A 14,903-nucleotide genomic window follows, 5' to 3' on the forward strand; every position below is an offset into this window, starting at 1 on the left:
AGTTAATGGATTACATATTGTCATCTTAGAAATAATTGTTCAAGTCACAAAGTTAAAGCTTGTAAAGTGGACATTCCAACAATGATACTGCAAACAGTTCTGTTCAATGATCCAATAAAACTCAGTGACATCATTTTCTATCTTATACACTTAAATATACATGCAGTTATATAGTTTAGAGCACTTTCTTTTCCTCTCTTTTGTACAATGACTATTATACATTTTGGGTTTCATTGCTCCCACGGTTCTTATTACTTTTTTGGAAGAGAGTAAAACCAAATGTGACATAACAGAACAGAATCGGTCAAATCAAAAGGGTGGACATAATAGATAATGTAAAAACATAATACAAGGTGATCAACAATGGTTACCATAATGCCTCCCGCTATCTCTAATAGAATTGCCTATATCATTAGTTATAATAAAATTGAACAAAACAGTAAAGAACAAAACCGACAAAACCAAAACATTGGAGACGATGTAGGTCTTCAAAAGTAGATAAAAGTCAACGAGCATGGGCGTCATAATGAATCTCAATATCTTCACAGCTGTTGCCTAAACTTTCGAACCTGATACTATCCAGCAAAACAGAATAGGGGAACATCAGTCAAAAACAAGATGGTGAGAGTAGTACAGGGCTTTAAATCAAGATAATGGAAACTCAAAGTGGGTTACTATAATATATCCTGCTATTTTTATTTATTTTTCCCTTAATTAAAAGGATAAAAATAATAAAGTAAATAATGGAGTGGAGATTGAGATAAAAGAGGGCATAACAGAAAAACAGCTCAGATCAAAACATAACCATTTAAGCAGAATAGTGTTTCACCACCAGATAATCCTGACATAAAAGTAGTTACCATATTGTCTCTTTCCTTGAAATCCTTGAGTACAACTTCGTATACTGTAGCATTAAATATATCAAAACAATGTAAAACCATTTAAGAGAATGACAGCATTACAGGGTATTTAGAATCGACTAACAGAAAATGAACAATGATTTCTGTATAATCTCCTTGTCTTTAAAAGGTTTTTGCTTATACTATCGTACATAATAAAATCCAATAAGATACAACCTAGTTAGACCAATGGAGACAGAAGAACAAAAGCTTGATGAGACTTCAAAACAAGATGGTATTAAATCAGTATTACCTATTAAGATGGCATTTTCTCCAAAATAGCTGTTCCTATCATCCAATCTTCTCTGCCTCATTTCTGTTGAGCTCTTTTTCTGTCAGTAGCTGTCAGTTTGTCTTCTTCATTTTGTTCTCTGCTCCATTCGTTGTGGCCTTCCTGCCACTATTTCTGGATTCTTTGTATTTTTCTTTTTTTAGAATATCCTGCAATACTCTCTGTAGAGTTGAATTGGTGGTTGCAAATTCCCCCAGTTCCTCTTTATCCTGGAAGCACCTTGTTTTTCCATCAATTTCCAGGGACAGTTGTGCAGGATATCTCAATCTTGGCTGGAGATTATTATCTTTCAAAGCTTGAATTATTTCCCCCCATACTCTTTGTGATTTGATGGTTTGTGCAGAGAAATCTGCTGTAATTCTGATGGGTGTTCCCTTGTAAGTGGTCTGTTTCTTGTCTCTGACAGCTTTTAATATTCTGTTCTTGTATTGAATTTCTGGAATTTTTATTATTATATGCCTGGGTGTTGCTCTGTTTGGGTTGTAGGTAGCTGGGGTCCTGTATGCCTCATACATCTTAGTATCTTTACCTTTTGCTAAATTAGGAAAATTCTCCTGGATTATTTCTGTGAGTAGCTTTTGTAGTTCATTTGTTTGTGTCCCTACTTCTTCTTTTATGTTCTTAATTCTTAAGTTATGGATCCTCTTATCATCTTCTTGTCTTTGTATTATTGCTGTTTGTTTCTTTGTTATTTTTAAGAAGTTTTTCATTTCATTCTCCGATATTACAAATCTGCCCTCCAGTTCAGATAGTCTGTCCTTAGTTTCTTTCAAGCTGTTATGCCAGTTTTCGATAGACTTTTTAGTTTCTTGGTAGTCCCTTTGAACCTGCTTCACATATTCTATGCTTTCTCTGTTTTCTCCATCAAACAATTCTCCCCTCTTTTTCTGTTCTTCCATTCCACCATCTGTTTTTTCTTGGGTGGTGCTTAGCATTTCTCTAACTATTCTGCATACTTCTAGCTTCAGGTCATTGATAACTTCATTCCTGAACTGGTCTATGAGGCTCTCTAGATGGCACTTTATGTCTATTGGTGCGGTGTCCGCTATTGCCTGTTTCTCAGAATTGGGGGCCGAGGAGCCTTTCTTGTTGCTGCCTCTTCCCATATTCTCTGTTCCTTATATATGCAAGCTTATATAGGGGGCCCAGCTCTCCTCCCTGTCAGCCGCAGCCTGATCGAATTGTGCCGGTTAGGTGTTCCCGCCCACCGCGGCACACCAGGAAGTTCCAGACCAGGCAGCCTACGCGGGGCCGCCCCTCCAGGCCACCGTCAGGCTCTGGGATCTGGGTTGGGCTAGCCTACTGGGTCCGCCAGCAGCGTCACGCAGGTCAGGCACTTTTCACCAATCCCGCCTGAGAGGGGGATGTGTGGCTGGAGTCGCCATCGCGCCCTGCTCCCACAGGACTGCCCGGGCCCAGAATGTCCTCCGCTGGAGTCAAACTGTGGTAGAGTGTCAGTTTCTCTCACTCACCTCACCACAAGTCAGTGCACGCCTCCCTGCCCGTCCTGTTTTCAACTCCGTTTGCAGATTCCCGTTCTCAGAGCTTCTGCGCGTCTCTCTCCTTGCCGAGCCGATGCAGAGGCAGCCACCGTGCGGCGGGAAACCCAAATCGCGGCTTCCAATGGCGTGGGCTCCAGCCTTCACACTGAGGCTTTTCTGTTCCTGTTCTAGCACCAGGACTGCATTCCAAGTTGGTTTCTCTCAGTCCAGTTCATTCCTGAGTCAGCAAAGCATATCTCCACCAGCTTACGTCTCCTTACTCCACACCCTTGCTGACTTCTGAGCCGAGTCTTTCAGAGAGCCTCTGTAATTGCTGTTATCTGTCCGCCATGTTCTCCAAGCCGCTAGTTTTCTTCTTATGTATAATCATTTCAGGAGCAGTTTGCTGTGGAACTCTTGCCGGACCCCTTAGGACTGTGATAGTGAATCTTTTAGAGCTTTCAGTGATATAAACAGCCCATTGCACCACTGCCATAGGAACTGTAATTTGTACATAAAGAGGAGGAGAATAATCCTAGGTATTAAGGTTGAACAGAGTGCCCATATTTTGTTACTTTATTATAATGTTAAGAGTAGACATTTAGTTAGTAAAAGTTTGTTTTGTTTGTTTTTCATTGTATAATAGACTGCCTTTATAATTTGACTCTGGGCAAATGTAACTTGAGTTGACTTCTCGTAGTCTTTTTCTTTCATGTGTCTAGGCCTAGTTGGCAATGAAAAGTTACTTGCTGAATGTGAAATTAGTTTATGTTTTAGAGGATCCCCTTTAGGGAATTACTGTAAGCATGGGGTTTTTCTCATATACTAGGTACTAAAAAGAAGGGGAAAATACGAGATACTAGAAAAAATAACTTTGAAAAATCCAAGAATATAACAAATGTTTAGATGCAGAGGGTCCAAGGAGTAGTAATACTGCTTTAAGGGATGATATACTTGAGTCCTTTTTGTTCCTAGTCTGTATCTTTTATCATGCAGAATTTTATTTTCTCTTTTTCATTGTAGAAGAAAAACTCCTTTTTAACACTATAAAGCATAGAGTACCAGGCTGGATAAATCATGGGTCTGAGTCACTTATAGAGTGAAAAAAAGTTTATTGGAAGCTCAGGATGTCTTAAGCTTTAACTATGTTGGCTTCTGTTGGTAGAAAGATGAATGTGGAATCTCCCTCCTTTCTTCCCTATTTTTCAGGCCAGGAATTGAACGCAGATCAACCTAGTTGGTGCGTACTAAGCACCAACTCTACCACTTAGCTACACTCCTGTCTGAATACTATGTGTTTTCTGCACTCAAGTGACTTATAATATTCAAAATACCATTTCATGTCTTTATCCCTGTTAGCAGGGAGAAGGGAGGGTCACATGGAGGGAAATGTCTAGGGGAAGCTGGCAGAATTGCTTCTGAGGTAATTCTGGATCTTTCTTAATTTCATAGGTTTTTAGAATTCCAGAATTAAATGCTACCTTGGGATTATCCAATCTGGCTTCTTACATAAATAGTAATCTTTTTTCATATCATTTCTGCCAGGTGGTCACACAGTGGTAGGCATTTGTAGATACTTAGTAATAAGCCAGCATTTTTATTATTTGAAGCTCAAATTCTTAAAAAAAAAAAAAAGTTTCATGCAGCCCCAATTTACTGCCTGATTATGTCTTAATTACATCTAGTTACATCATTTGTATAACAAATAGGGCCACTATACCTGGCTGTCAGCCTGCTGCTGAAATCCAACTTCATTCTGCTTGCCGTACTATGTGCCTGAGGTATAGTATCTACTCAGAGACTGGTGCCTTTTTTTGATTAGTTGTGACACTAATTGCAGGCCTTTTACTTGGTAACAATTAGAAGACAGACATATCCGGCTAACGTTCTAATGTACTAAATTTTTAAGTCCCTGGGTGACTTTGGACAAATCATTTATTTTTGCAATCTCAGATTAATTATAAATAAATGCCTCCTGTATTATATTATAAATAATACTCCTGTACCTATCCTAATGAATCCAAATGTTCTCAGTGAAAAATGATTCTTTGATCCAGTACAAGGTCAGAATTAGAAGCAGTGACCATGCAGAAGAGGATCTTTTCTATAGTTGGGGTGCAGATCAGTGGTGGAACGTTTGCATAACATATGCAGGACCCTGGGCTGTTCCTCGAAGGAGGGTAAGGCAGTTCTAATTTTTATGTTTTGTTTCACAGGGAGGCCGAGAAGACTAAACTTCTTATAGCTGCACAGAAACAAAAAGTTGTGGAGAAAGAAGCTGAGACAGAGAGGAAAAAGGCTGTTATAGGTACTTGAACTTATTTCTGAAATGAGTATCTCAAAGTATGTGTTCTATGAATTTGTTTTTTTTTTTTTTTTTTTTTTATTTAAGAGGAAAAAGAGAAAAACACAAAACAAACCAAAGCGGTGTAAGGGTACACGTAATACAGAACTACAAAACAAAACAAAACAAAACAAAACAAAAACAAAGCAAACAAACAAACAAACAAAAAAAAACATAACAGTAAGAAATCACCTGTTAGTATATTACATATTATCATCTTGAAAATAGTTCCTCAAATCACAGCATCAAAGAATACAAGGTGGACATTCAAACAGGTAGACTGCAAACAGCTGTGTTCAATGATCCACAAACATTGATACAGTCAGCTATTTAACACCCCTAAACACACTTGCTGTTATATCCGTTAGAGCTCTTTTTTTTTTTTCTTCCCCTCTCTTTTTTACAACAAAATTCACACACTTTGGATTTCATTACTCCTTAGTGCTTATTACTTTTGGGGAGGGGGGGGGGAGAATACAGTCAAATATGGCAAAACAAAGCTGTCAGTCAATACCAAGGATAGACATAGCACATGGTGTAGAACATCAACTATGGTTATCAACGTTGTCCCTTGTTTCCTTAAAAAGAATTGTCTATCTCATTAGATATTATAAAGTTGGACAAAACAGTAGAGAACAAGACCAATACAACTTAGGCATTGTAAACATTACAGGACTTCCAAAGAAGACAATAGTCAAACCAGAATGGGTATCTTAGTGAATCTTATTGTCTTCAAAGTAGTTGCCTATGTCTTCAAACTTGATACTACCATATAGAATGGAACAGAGTCTAATCAGTCAAAACAAGATCGTGGGAGTACTACAGGACTTCAAAACAAGTTAATAGGAAATCAAAAAGAGTTATTATTTATATATCCTAATTATTTGAATTTTTTCTTTAATTAAGACAAACATAAGAAATGACTAATTTTTTTAAAACAATAAGGGGGAGATTGAGATAAAACAGGACATAACAATATAACAATAGAGGTCACAGCATGACTGTTTCAACAACCTAGTACTTCACCACCATATAACCTGACTTAATAGTAGTTACCATAGTGTCTTTTTCCTTGAAATATTTGGATAAAACTTCATATACTCTAGCTTCAAATATTTTCAAATCAAGAAGCCCAGAATAAAGCCTTTCTAATTAATGAGTGAAAACTTTATAAGGCTCCAAGGCCACCTAATGGGGAATCATGATTACCACATATTTTTATATATTTGAATCATTACTTACATTAGGGAAACTATTCGGTATTCACACATGCGAGATTGATTTATTTCACTTATGAGTATGGTCTCAAGCTGCGCCCATTTATTGATAAATATCTCAATGTGATCCTTCTTTATAGCTGAATAATACTCCATTGTATAGAAATACCACAACTTTTTTATCCATTCCTCAGTTGATGGACACTTGGGTTGTTTCCATGATCTGGCGATTACAAATTGTGCTGCTATAAACATAGGTGCACATATATCACTGTGGTGTGATGCTTTCAGTTCTTCTGGGAATATGCCTAGAAGTGGAATAGCTGGAATAAATGGGACTTCCAGTCCCAACTTTTTGAGAAATCTCCAGACAGATCTCCACAAAGGCTGTACCAGTCTACACTCCCACCAGCAGTGCAGGAGAGTTCCCTTTTCCCCACAGCCTCTCCAGCATTTGTTGTCGGTTTTCTTGATCCTGGCCATTCTTTCAGGAGTGAGATGGTATCTCAGTGTGGTTTTAATTTGCATTTCTCTAATGACCAATGATGATGAGCATTTTTTCATGTATTTATTTGCCATTTGCATTTCTTCATCTGAGAATTGGGTATTCATCTCAGATGCCCATTTTTGGATTGGATCTTTGAATTTTGGAGGTCTGAGTTTCTTTAATTCTTTATATGTTTTAGACAAGAGGCCCTTGTCTGAGAGAGAGTTCACTAAAATCTTTTCCCAGTTTGTGGGTTTTCTTTTCACTATGCTGCAGATTTCTTTTGACATGCAGAAACTTTTTAATAAGAAGTGGTCCCAGTTATTGATTCTGGGAAGTATTTCCCGTGCAGTTTGAGTCCTGTTCATGAATTCTTTACCTACTCCTATGTCTCCAAGGTTTCTACCTAATTTGTCTTCCAATAGATTTAGTGTTTCTGTTTTAATATTCAGATCTTTGACCCATTTAGATTTTAATTTAGTACATGGTGATAGACAATGGGTCTAGCTTTAGTTTTCGGCAAATGGAGAGCCAGTTTTTCCAGCACCATTTATTAAAGAGACTGTCGTTCTTCCAGTGAACCTGCTTGGCTCCTTTATCAAAGATAAGGTGGTTGAGTGTGTTCGTAGTTGTGGTTGTATCTTCTAATCTATTCCACTGATCTTCGGCTCTGTTTTGATTCCAATACCATGTTGATTTTACTACTGTTGCTTTGTAGTATAACTTCAAGTCAGGGATTGTGATGCCTCCTGCTTTGTCTTTGCTGCTTAGAATTGCCTTTGCGATTCTGGGTCTCTTCTGGTTCCAGATGAAATTTAGGAGTGATTTCTCTAGATCTATAAGGTATGTTGATGGAATTTCTATTGGGATTGCATTGAATCTGTATAACAGTTTTGGGAGAATGGCCATTTTCACAATGTTTGTTCTTCCTATCCATGAGCAAGGGATGTCTTTCCATTTTCTGAGATCATCTTCAATTTCCTTTTTCAGTGTATTATAATTTTCACTGTATAAGTCTTTCACTTCTTTCGTAAGAGTAATTCCTAAATATTTCATTTTTTTGCTTGCTAATGTGAATAGTCCAGTTTCTCTTATTTCCCTCTCTGTAATTTTGTTGTTTGTGTATAGGAATGCTATTGATTTCTGAGTATTGATTTTGTATCCAGCCACATTACTGAATTTATTTATTGTATCTAAGAGTATTTCAATGGAGTTTAGGGGGTCTTCTATGTAGAGTATCATGTCATCTGCAAACAATGATAATTTAACTTCTTCTTTTCCTATCTTTACCCCTTTTATTTCTCTTTCTTGCCTAATTGCTCTGGCTAGTACTTCCAGTACTATATTAAATAGGAGTGGTGATAAAGGACATCCTTGTCTTGTGCCCGATTTTAAAGTAAAGGCTTTCAATTTTTGGCCATTTAGTATGATGCTGGCTGTTGGTTTGTCATATATGGCCTTTATTATATTGAGGTAAAGACCATTTATTCCAATTTTCTGTAAAGTTCTTATCATGAATAAGTGTTGGACCTTATCGAAGGCTTTTTCTGCATCTATAGAAATGATCATGTGATTCTTATTTTTGGCTTTATTGATATGGTGGATTACATTTATTGATTTGCGTATGTTGAACCATCCTTGCATTCCTGGGATGAATCCCACTTGGTCATGGTGTATAATCTTCTTGATGATTTGCTGGATCCTATTTGCCAATATTTTATTGAGGATTTTTGCATCTGTGTTCATTAGGGAGATCGGTCTATAGTTCTCTTTTATAGTTGGGTCTTTCTCAGGTTTTGGTACTAGAGTAATGTTTGCTTCCAGGAATGACTTAGGAAGGATTGCTTCCCTTTCAATTTCATTGAATAGTTTGAGGAGTGTCGGCATTAGGTCTTCTTTATATTTCTTGTAGAATTCTGCAGTGAATCCATCTGGGCCTGGGCTTTTCTTGGTGGGTAAGGCCTTAATTACATTTTCAAGTTCATTAGCAGAGATTGGGTTATTCAACAGTTTTATATCCTCTTGATCTAGCTTTGGTACTTCATATGCTTCTAAGAATCTGTCTATTTCTTCTGTGTTATCAAACTTTTGAGAGTAGAGGTTTTCGAAATAGGTGTTGATGATCCTCTGTATTTCTATTGGGTCTGTAGTGATTTCTCCTTTTTCATTTCTTATTGCATGAATTTGAGCTTTTTCTTCCCTTTTTTTAATAAGGTTGGCTAGGGGCTTATCAATTTTATTTATTCTTTCAAAGAACCAACTCTTTGATTCGTTGATTCTTTGGATTGTTTTCTTAGTCTCTATTGCATTGATTTCTGCTCTGATTTTTATAATTTCCTCTCTTCTTTTGGCTTTGGGCTTGACTTGCTCTTCTTTTTCTAGCTGTTTGAGGTGTAGCATCAAGTTATTTATTTGTATTCGTTCTGTTTTCCTGATGTGGGAACTCAGTGCAATAAATTTTCCTCTCAGAACGGCTTTCATTGCATCCCACAGATTCCGGTAAGTTGTATCTGCATTTTCATTTTCTTTTAGGTATTGTTTGATTTCTTCTTTAATTTCTTCTGTGACCCACTGATTACTCAAGAGTGTGTTATTTAGTTTCCATGTGTTTGTGGAATTTTTGCAGTATCTTTTGTCATTAATTTCTAATTTCAGAGCGCTATGATCTGATAATATGCAAGGGATGATTTCAACTTTTTTGCATTTGCTTAAATATGTTCTGTGAGCTAATATATGGTCTATTTTAGAAAATGATCCATGTACTGCTGAGAAGAATGTGTATTCTGATGTTGTTGGGTGGAACATTCTGTATATGTCTATCAAACCCATTTGTTCACAGGTGTGATTCAGTTCTGTTATTTCTTTGCTCATTTTCTGTCTGGTTGATCTGTCCCTTGGTGTCAGTGGTGTATTAAGGTCTCCTGTTACAATTGTGTTACTGATAATTTGAGTTTTCATTTCTGTTAATAATTGTTTTATATAACTGGGTGCTCTGGAGTTTGGTGCATATATATTTAAGATAGTTATCTCTTCCTCTTGGAGTTTTCCCCTTACGAGTATGTAGTGACCTTCTTTGTCCTTTATGGTCATTGTTGGTTTAAAGTTCACGTTGTCTGCAAACAGAATGGCTACTCCTGCCTTTTTTTGGATTCCTGCTGCATGGAGAATTGTTTTCCATCCTTTGACTTTCAGTCTGTGAGTATCCTTCTGGGTTAGATGGGTTTCCTGTAAACAGCATATGGTTGGATTTTGTTTCTTGATCCATTCTGCTAGTCTGTTTCTTTTAATTGGTGCATTGAGACCATTTACATTAATGGTTATTACTGTTAAATGCTGGTTAATTGTAGGAATGTTATCTCTCTGCTGTTGCATCTTTATCTTTCTGTTCTGTTTAATTATTTGCTTTGCTTAGTGATTTTTTCCTTTGTGTATCTAAACTGTCTTTCAATATTTTTTGCAGGATTGGTTTGGTGTTCATGAAGTTCTTCAGCTGTTCTTTGTCATGGAAGTATCGTATTGCACCATCTATTTTGAATGATAGTTTTGCAGGATATATCAGTCTCGGTTGGAAATCGTTTTGCTTTAGGATCTGGAATACTTCACTCCATGCTCTTCTTGACTTTATTGTTTGTGCTGAGAAGTCTGCTGTGATTCTGATAGGTTTTCCTTTATAAGTGATCTGTCTTTTCTCTCTGACAGCTTTTAATAATCTATTCTTGTGTTGGATTTCTGGGATGGTGATTATTATATGTCTGGGTGTAGTTTTATTTTGGTTATGACTGTTTGGAGTTCTATATGCTTCACTGATTCTGATGTCAGTTTCTGATCTCATGCTTGGGAAATTTTCAGCTATTACTTCTCTAAATATCCTCCTGACATCCTTCATGTTGTCTCCCTCTCTTTCATTAATCCCTATCATTCTTATGTTATTCTTCTTTGCATCGTCCTGCAGTTGTTGAATTGTTGTTTCCTGATTCCTTGTTATTTTCAAAAGATCTTTCCTTTCCTGTTCACTAGCTGCAATCCTGTCTTCAAGGTCTGAAATTCTATCTTCACTTTCATTAAGGCGGTTTTTACAACTTTCAGTGGAGTTTTTTATTTCCTGTATATCTCTGTGCATCTGCATTATGTATTCTGTTTGTTTCTTATATTGCTCGTCTAGGGATTCTATCTTTTTGTTTAGTTCCTCCAATTTTTTATCTGTGTTTTCTTTAGATATATTTAGAATCTCTTTCATTTCTTTTATCATTTCTTCTTTTATCTGGGAGATTATTTCGAGTTTGAATTTCTTTAAAGCTTCCTGGAGTTGCTTGTCAATTTCAGTGGCTATTGTGTCCGATATATGAGGTGGATGGGATATATTTTCTTCTATATACATCGCTCCTAGGGTTTCTTGAGATGGGCTGGAGGTTTGAGGTTGTAATTTAGTCTTTCGTTTTGTCATTTTCCTATATTTCTGTGTTTCAAGTGTTATTTGAAAGCTTCCTCAGGATCTGTTGAAAATCCCCTTCTATGTTTGGAGCTACTGAGACTCTGGCACCACGCTACCCCAAGCCTTTGGGCCTACAGAACTAGTGGCTCTCCTCTGCCTGCTCAGAACTCCGCAGTTCCAGACAAGCTGGGCCTCAGGGACACTGTGCGCCCACCTGCCCCTTGGAAGCTCCACAGTTCTTCAATCGCAGCCGGGTTAGGGTACTCACCACAGGCCGTAGTGCTTCAGGAACCTGTGGACCCTCCCTGGTTGCAGAGATATCCAGAGTCCTCCAGACACGCAGAGAGGCCGGTGAGGGCACCCCAGATCTGCCCAGCTCCTCCTCTGCAGACCTATGTCCAGGCGCGGCAGCTAAACAGGCTGGGCTAGGCTGATAGTGTGGGCCCGCCCATCCGTCGGCAGCTCAGCAGGTCTCCAAGTGGAGCCGGAATGGGGAGGCTGATGTGATAGCCTCAAACCCACCTCGCCCCTTTACTGCACCTGGAAGCCTGGGGGAACTCCAGCAGTCTGGGCGGAGATATCCAGAGTCCTCCAGACACGCAGAGAGGCTGGTGAGGGCACCCCAGATCTGCCCAGCTCCTCCTCTGCAGACCTATGTCCAGGCGCGGCAGCTAAACAGGCTGGGCTAGGCTGATATTGTGGGCCCGCCCATCCGTTGGCAGCTCAGCAGGTCTCCAAGTGGAGCCGGAATGGGGAGGCTGATGTGATAGCCTCAAACCCGCCTCGCCCCTTTACTGCACCTGGAAGCCTGGGGGAACTCCAGCAGTCTGGGCGGAGATATCCAGAGTCCTCCAGACACGCAGAGAGGCCGGTGAGGGCACCCCAGATCTGCCCAGCTCCTCCTCTGCAGACCTATGTCCAGGCGCGGCAGCTAAACAGGCTGTGTTCTATGAATTTGTCCTGTTTTTCAGGTCTCATGTTAGAACCTGACAGGACTCAAATAAGATGGCACTATCTGTAGTGGAGAATTCTGCAATTTACGTTGTACATTCAGATGCTCTAAAGCCTTTAAAAGTAGATGATGAAGTCCATTGGCTTTTCTACATATTGTCTGCTAGCTACTATTGTTTTTATCAAGGTCAGGGAGAATGAAGAAGGTTAATGGAAGGTTTTAGTCTCTTGGAATGCAATTTTCATTTATACAGATTTAGAAAAGCTTTTGAGGGACAGAGCTCAATATTTGATTATGGGGGCTGGGGATTTAGCTCAGTGGCATAAGCGCCTGCCTTGCAAACAGGCAGTCATGAGTTCGATCCCCGGTACCAATGAAAAGGAAAAAGACAGAAAAAAAAAAAAAAAAAGGATTTGATTATGTATTCTTGTAGTTGACATACACCTGGTTCTATCTGGATAGCTTTTGTCATCTGGAAATCTGGCAGCAGTGTTTACAGCTCATTTTGAATCAACACTCTGGCTTGCTGTATCTTATACTGCTATTTGTAGCCCTAAGTTGATACTGAGTTTAAGATATATTTCTGTTTGAAGCCTCCTTTATACCTTTTCCTGGTCTTCTTGACCTTTCTTCTCACATTAGCTTCTATTCTTACGGTGATAAATTCTCTTGTCCATAATTTTTATACTTTTACTCTAAATATGTGACAACAAACAGATTATAGAAAATTATTTTGTCCTTTTAAAACTATACGCCGGATGTGGTAGCGCATGCCTGTGGTCCCAGCACCTGGTAGGCTAAAGCAGGAGGTTTGCTGTGAGTTCAGAGTCAGCGTGGGCTACAAAGGGAATTCAACTGGCAACCCACCTCCTGTCTCTCAGGACCTAGTCCTATTCACCATTCTTTAAAAAAACAAAACAAAACAAAGTGAGTTCAAGTCTAGCTTGAACTGCGTAGTAAAACCCTGTCTCAAAAAAAAAAAAAATTAAAACTACAAAGTACCTTTCATTTTATATCTGCCTCCCCTTTTTTAAACTTACCATTGAGTTTTTTTTCATATTGATGTATGTACATCTTGTTCTTATTCAACAGCGTGTGCAGTTTCATTCTATGAACTGATCTTATTCTGATGAGCTGCTAATGAAATTAGGTAGTTTCTAGTCTGTCCTTACTACAAATACTGCTGCAGTGTTTTCATTTCTCCTTGTACACAAGCAAAGAGTTTTCCTACCGGGGCTGGAGGATGAGCTCAGTGGCACAAGAACCTGCCTGGCAAGTGCAAGGTTGTGGGTTTGATTCTCAGTACCCAAAAAAAAAAAACCAGAATTTTCTTAACGGCAGAATCATTTGGCATGTAATATGGTATGATGCCCTATCAACCAGTTTGGTGGTTTGTTTTTCCTGAACCACACTGAGAGTAAGATGAGTACAGGTAGTAACAGTGAATTTAGAAGTTCTGGTATCATTTTACTGCCTTTTGAAACTGGGAATTGAGATAGGGTACACATAGGCCTTAAATGTGTCATGTAGCCAGGTTGGTCTTGAAATCACAGTCATCCTACCTCAGCCTCCTGGGTGCTGGGATTACATGATATATACCACCACACCTTACTCAACACTTAATTTTTTGTGTGTTGAATCTGATAAAAAGTTGGAGCTTACCTTTTTGTATTTTTAATTTCTCCTTTCTAGAATTTTATTTTCATTGTAGTTTATAATTATTGGTTCCTAACAGATTGAAATTCAAGAGGAAAAAAGTGCTTTCCCACAGGTAGTTTGAGAAGCACTGCTCTGGAAAACATATTTTGAAGTAGAAATGCTGGGTTTTAGAGAATACAGATCATCAATTTTAACACACTGCCAAAATGTTCTGTAAGGTAACTCATAACATTTTTGTCTTTCTGCATATCCTCCTCAACCTTGGGGTCATCAGACTTGTAAACATTTATACCGTTCAGTAGTGGACATGGAATTAACATAAGCTTAATTTGAATTCCCCTGATTAATAGTAAAGTTGAATCTTGTTTATTGGTCATTCAGGTTTCCTTTTTTTCTACATGAACTGCCATTTAGTATCCCTAGGCTGTTATTTGATGTTTTGAACTGGTTTACAGGAATTCTTTTTAATCTCTTGCATTCTAACCTGTTCCCACATGTATGCATTAGAAGTATCTTCTCAGTTTGTGGCTTGTGTTTGAATTCTTACATGTTCACATATGTATTTAATTTTTTTTATGTCTAATTCATGATTCTTTTCCTTTATAATTTGTGCCATTGCTATCTTAAGAATTATTTCCCTACCCCAATGAAAATTTTTATTCTATAAGCTTTTAAGTTTCTGGGTTTTGTGTTCAGGGCTTTTATTCATGTAGAATTTATTTTGGTATGTAATATGACATACCAGTTCAATTTTTCCAAGTGGTAAACCAGTTGCCTTATACAGTTGGTTTATTATTTCTAACACTCTGTGTATCATATGGCAAGATAATATACTTATCTATTGCTGCAACCTCTGCTTTATTTCAGTTTTTCATTTGTCCTTTCCTAGTAATTACCTTCTTTTAAATACTGGACCTTTGTGCTAATCCTTGCAGTCTGGGAGTGTGAGTACTGCTCTAGCTATTCTTCCTGTTAACTACTGCAGTTGTCCTGGGCTAGTCTAGGCCCTGTACTCATCCATGTAAATTTAAGAACCAGCTCTATTTCTATAAAACACTATGTTACAATTTTTATTTACATTGCATGTATGTGTGTATCTGTTTGGAGAGAACTACAGTATTTGTAATACTGAATCTAGTT

At 38.1% G+C, this 14,903-nt stretch overlaps 1 protein-coding gene across 5 annotated transcripts in view; it reads left to right on the forward strand.

Moving 5' to 3' along the window:
* The window catches only part of Erlin1 (ER lipid raft associated 1), a 47,373-nt gene that overhangs the window by 21,723 nt on the left and 10,747 nt on the right, over positions 1-14,903 (forward strand). For all 5 annotated transcript variants that reach the window (XR_001199294.3, XM_063245050.1, XM_013143618.3 and 2 more), the window contains exon 9: positions 4,889-4,980. Coding sequence is in view for 4 of the 5 variants with exons in the window: in XM_063245050.1 (XP_063101120.1) it covers positions 4,889-4,980 (92 nt within the window). In the remaining variant the exon portion in view is untranslated. The remainder of the gene's footprint in view (positions 1-4,888; positions 4,981-14,903) is intronic.

This window comes from Cavia porcellus, unplaced genomic scaffold, assembly GCF_034190915.1.
Source record: "Cavia porcellus strain 051 isolate PalLab524CR breed Dunkin Hartley unplaced genomic scaffold, mCavPor4.1 scaffold_2, whole genome shotgun sequence".
Lineage (NCBI taxonomy): Eukaryota > Metazoa > Chordata > Mammalia > Rodentia > Caviidae > Cavia > Cavia porcellus.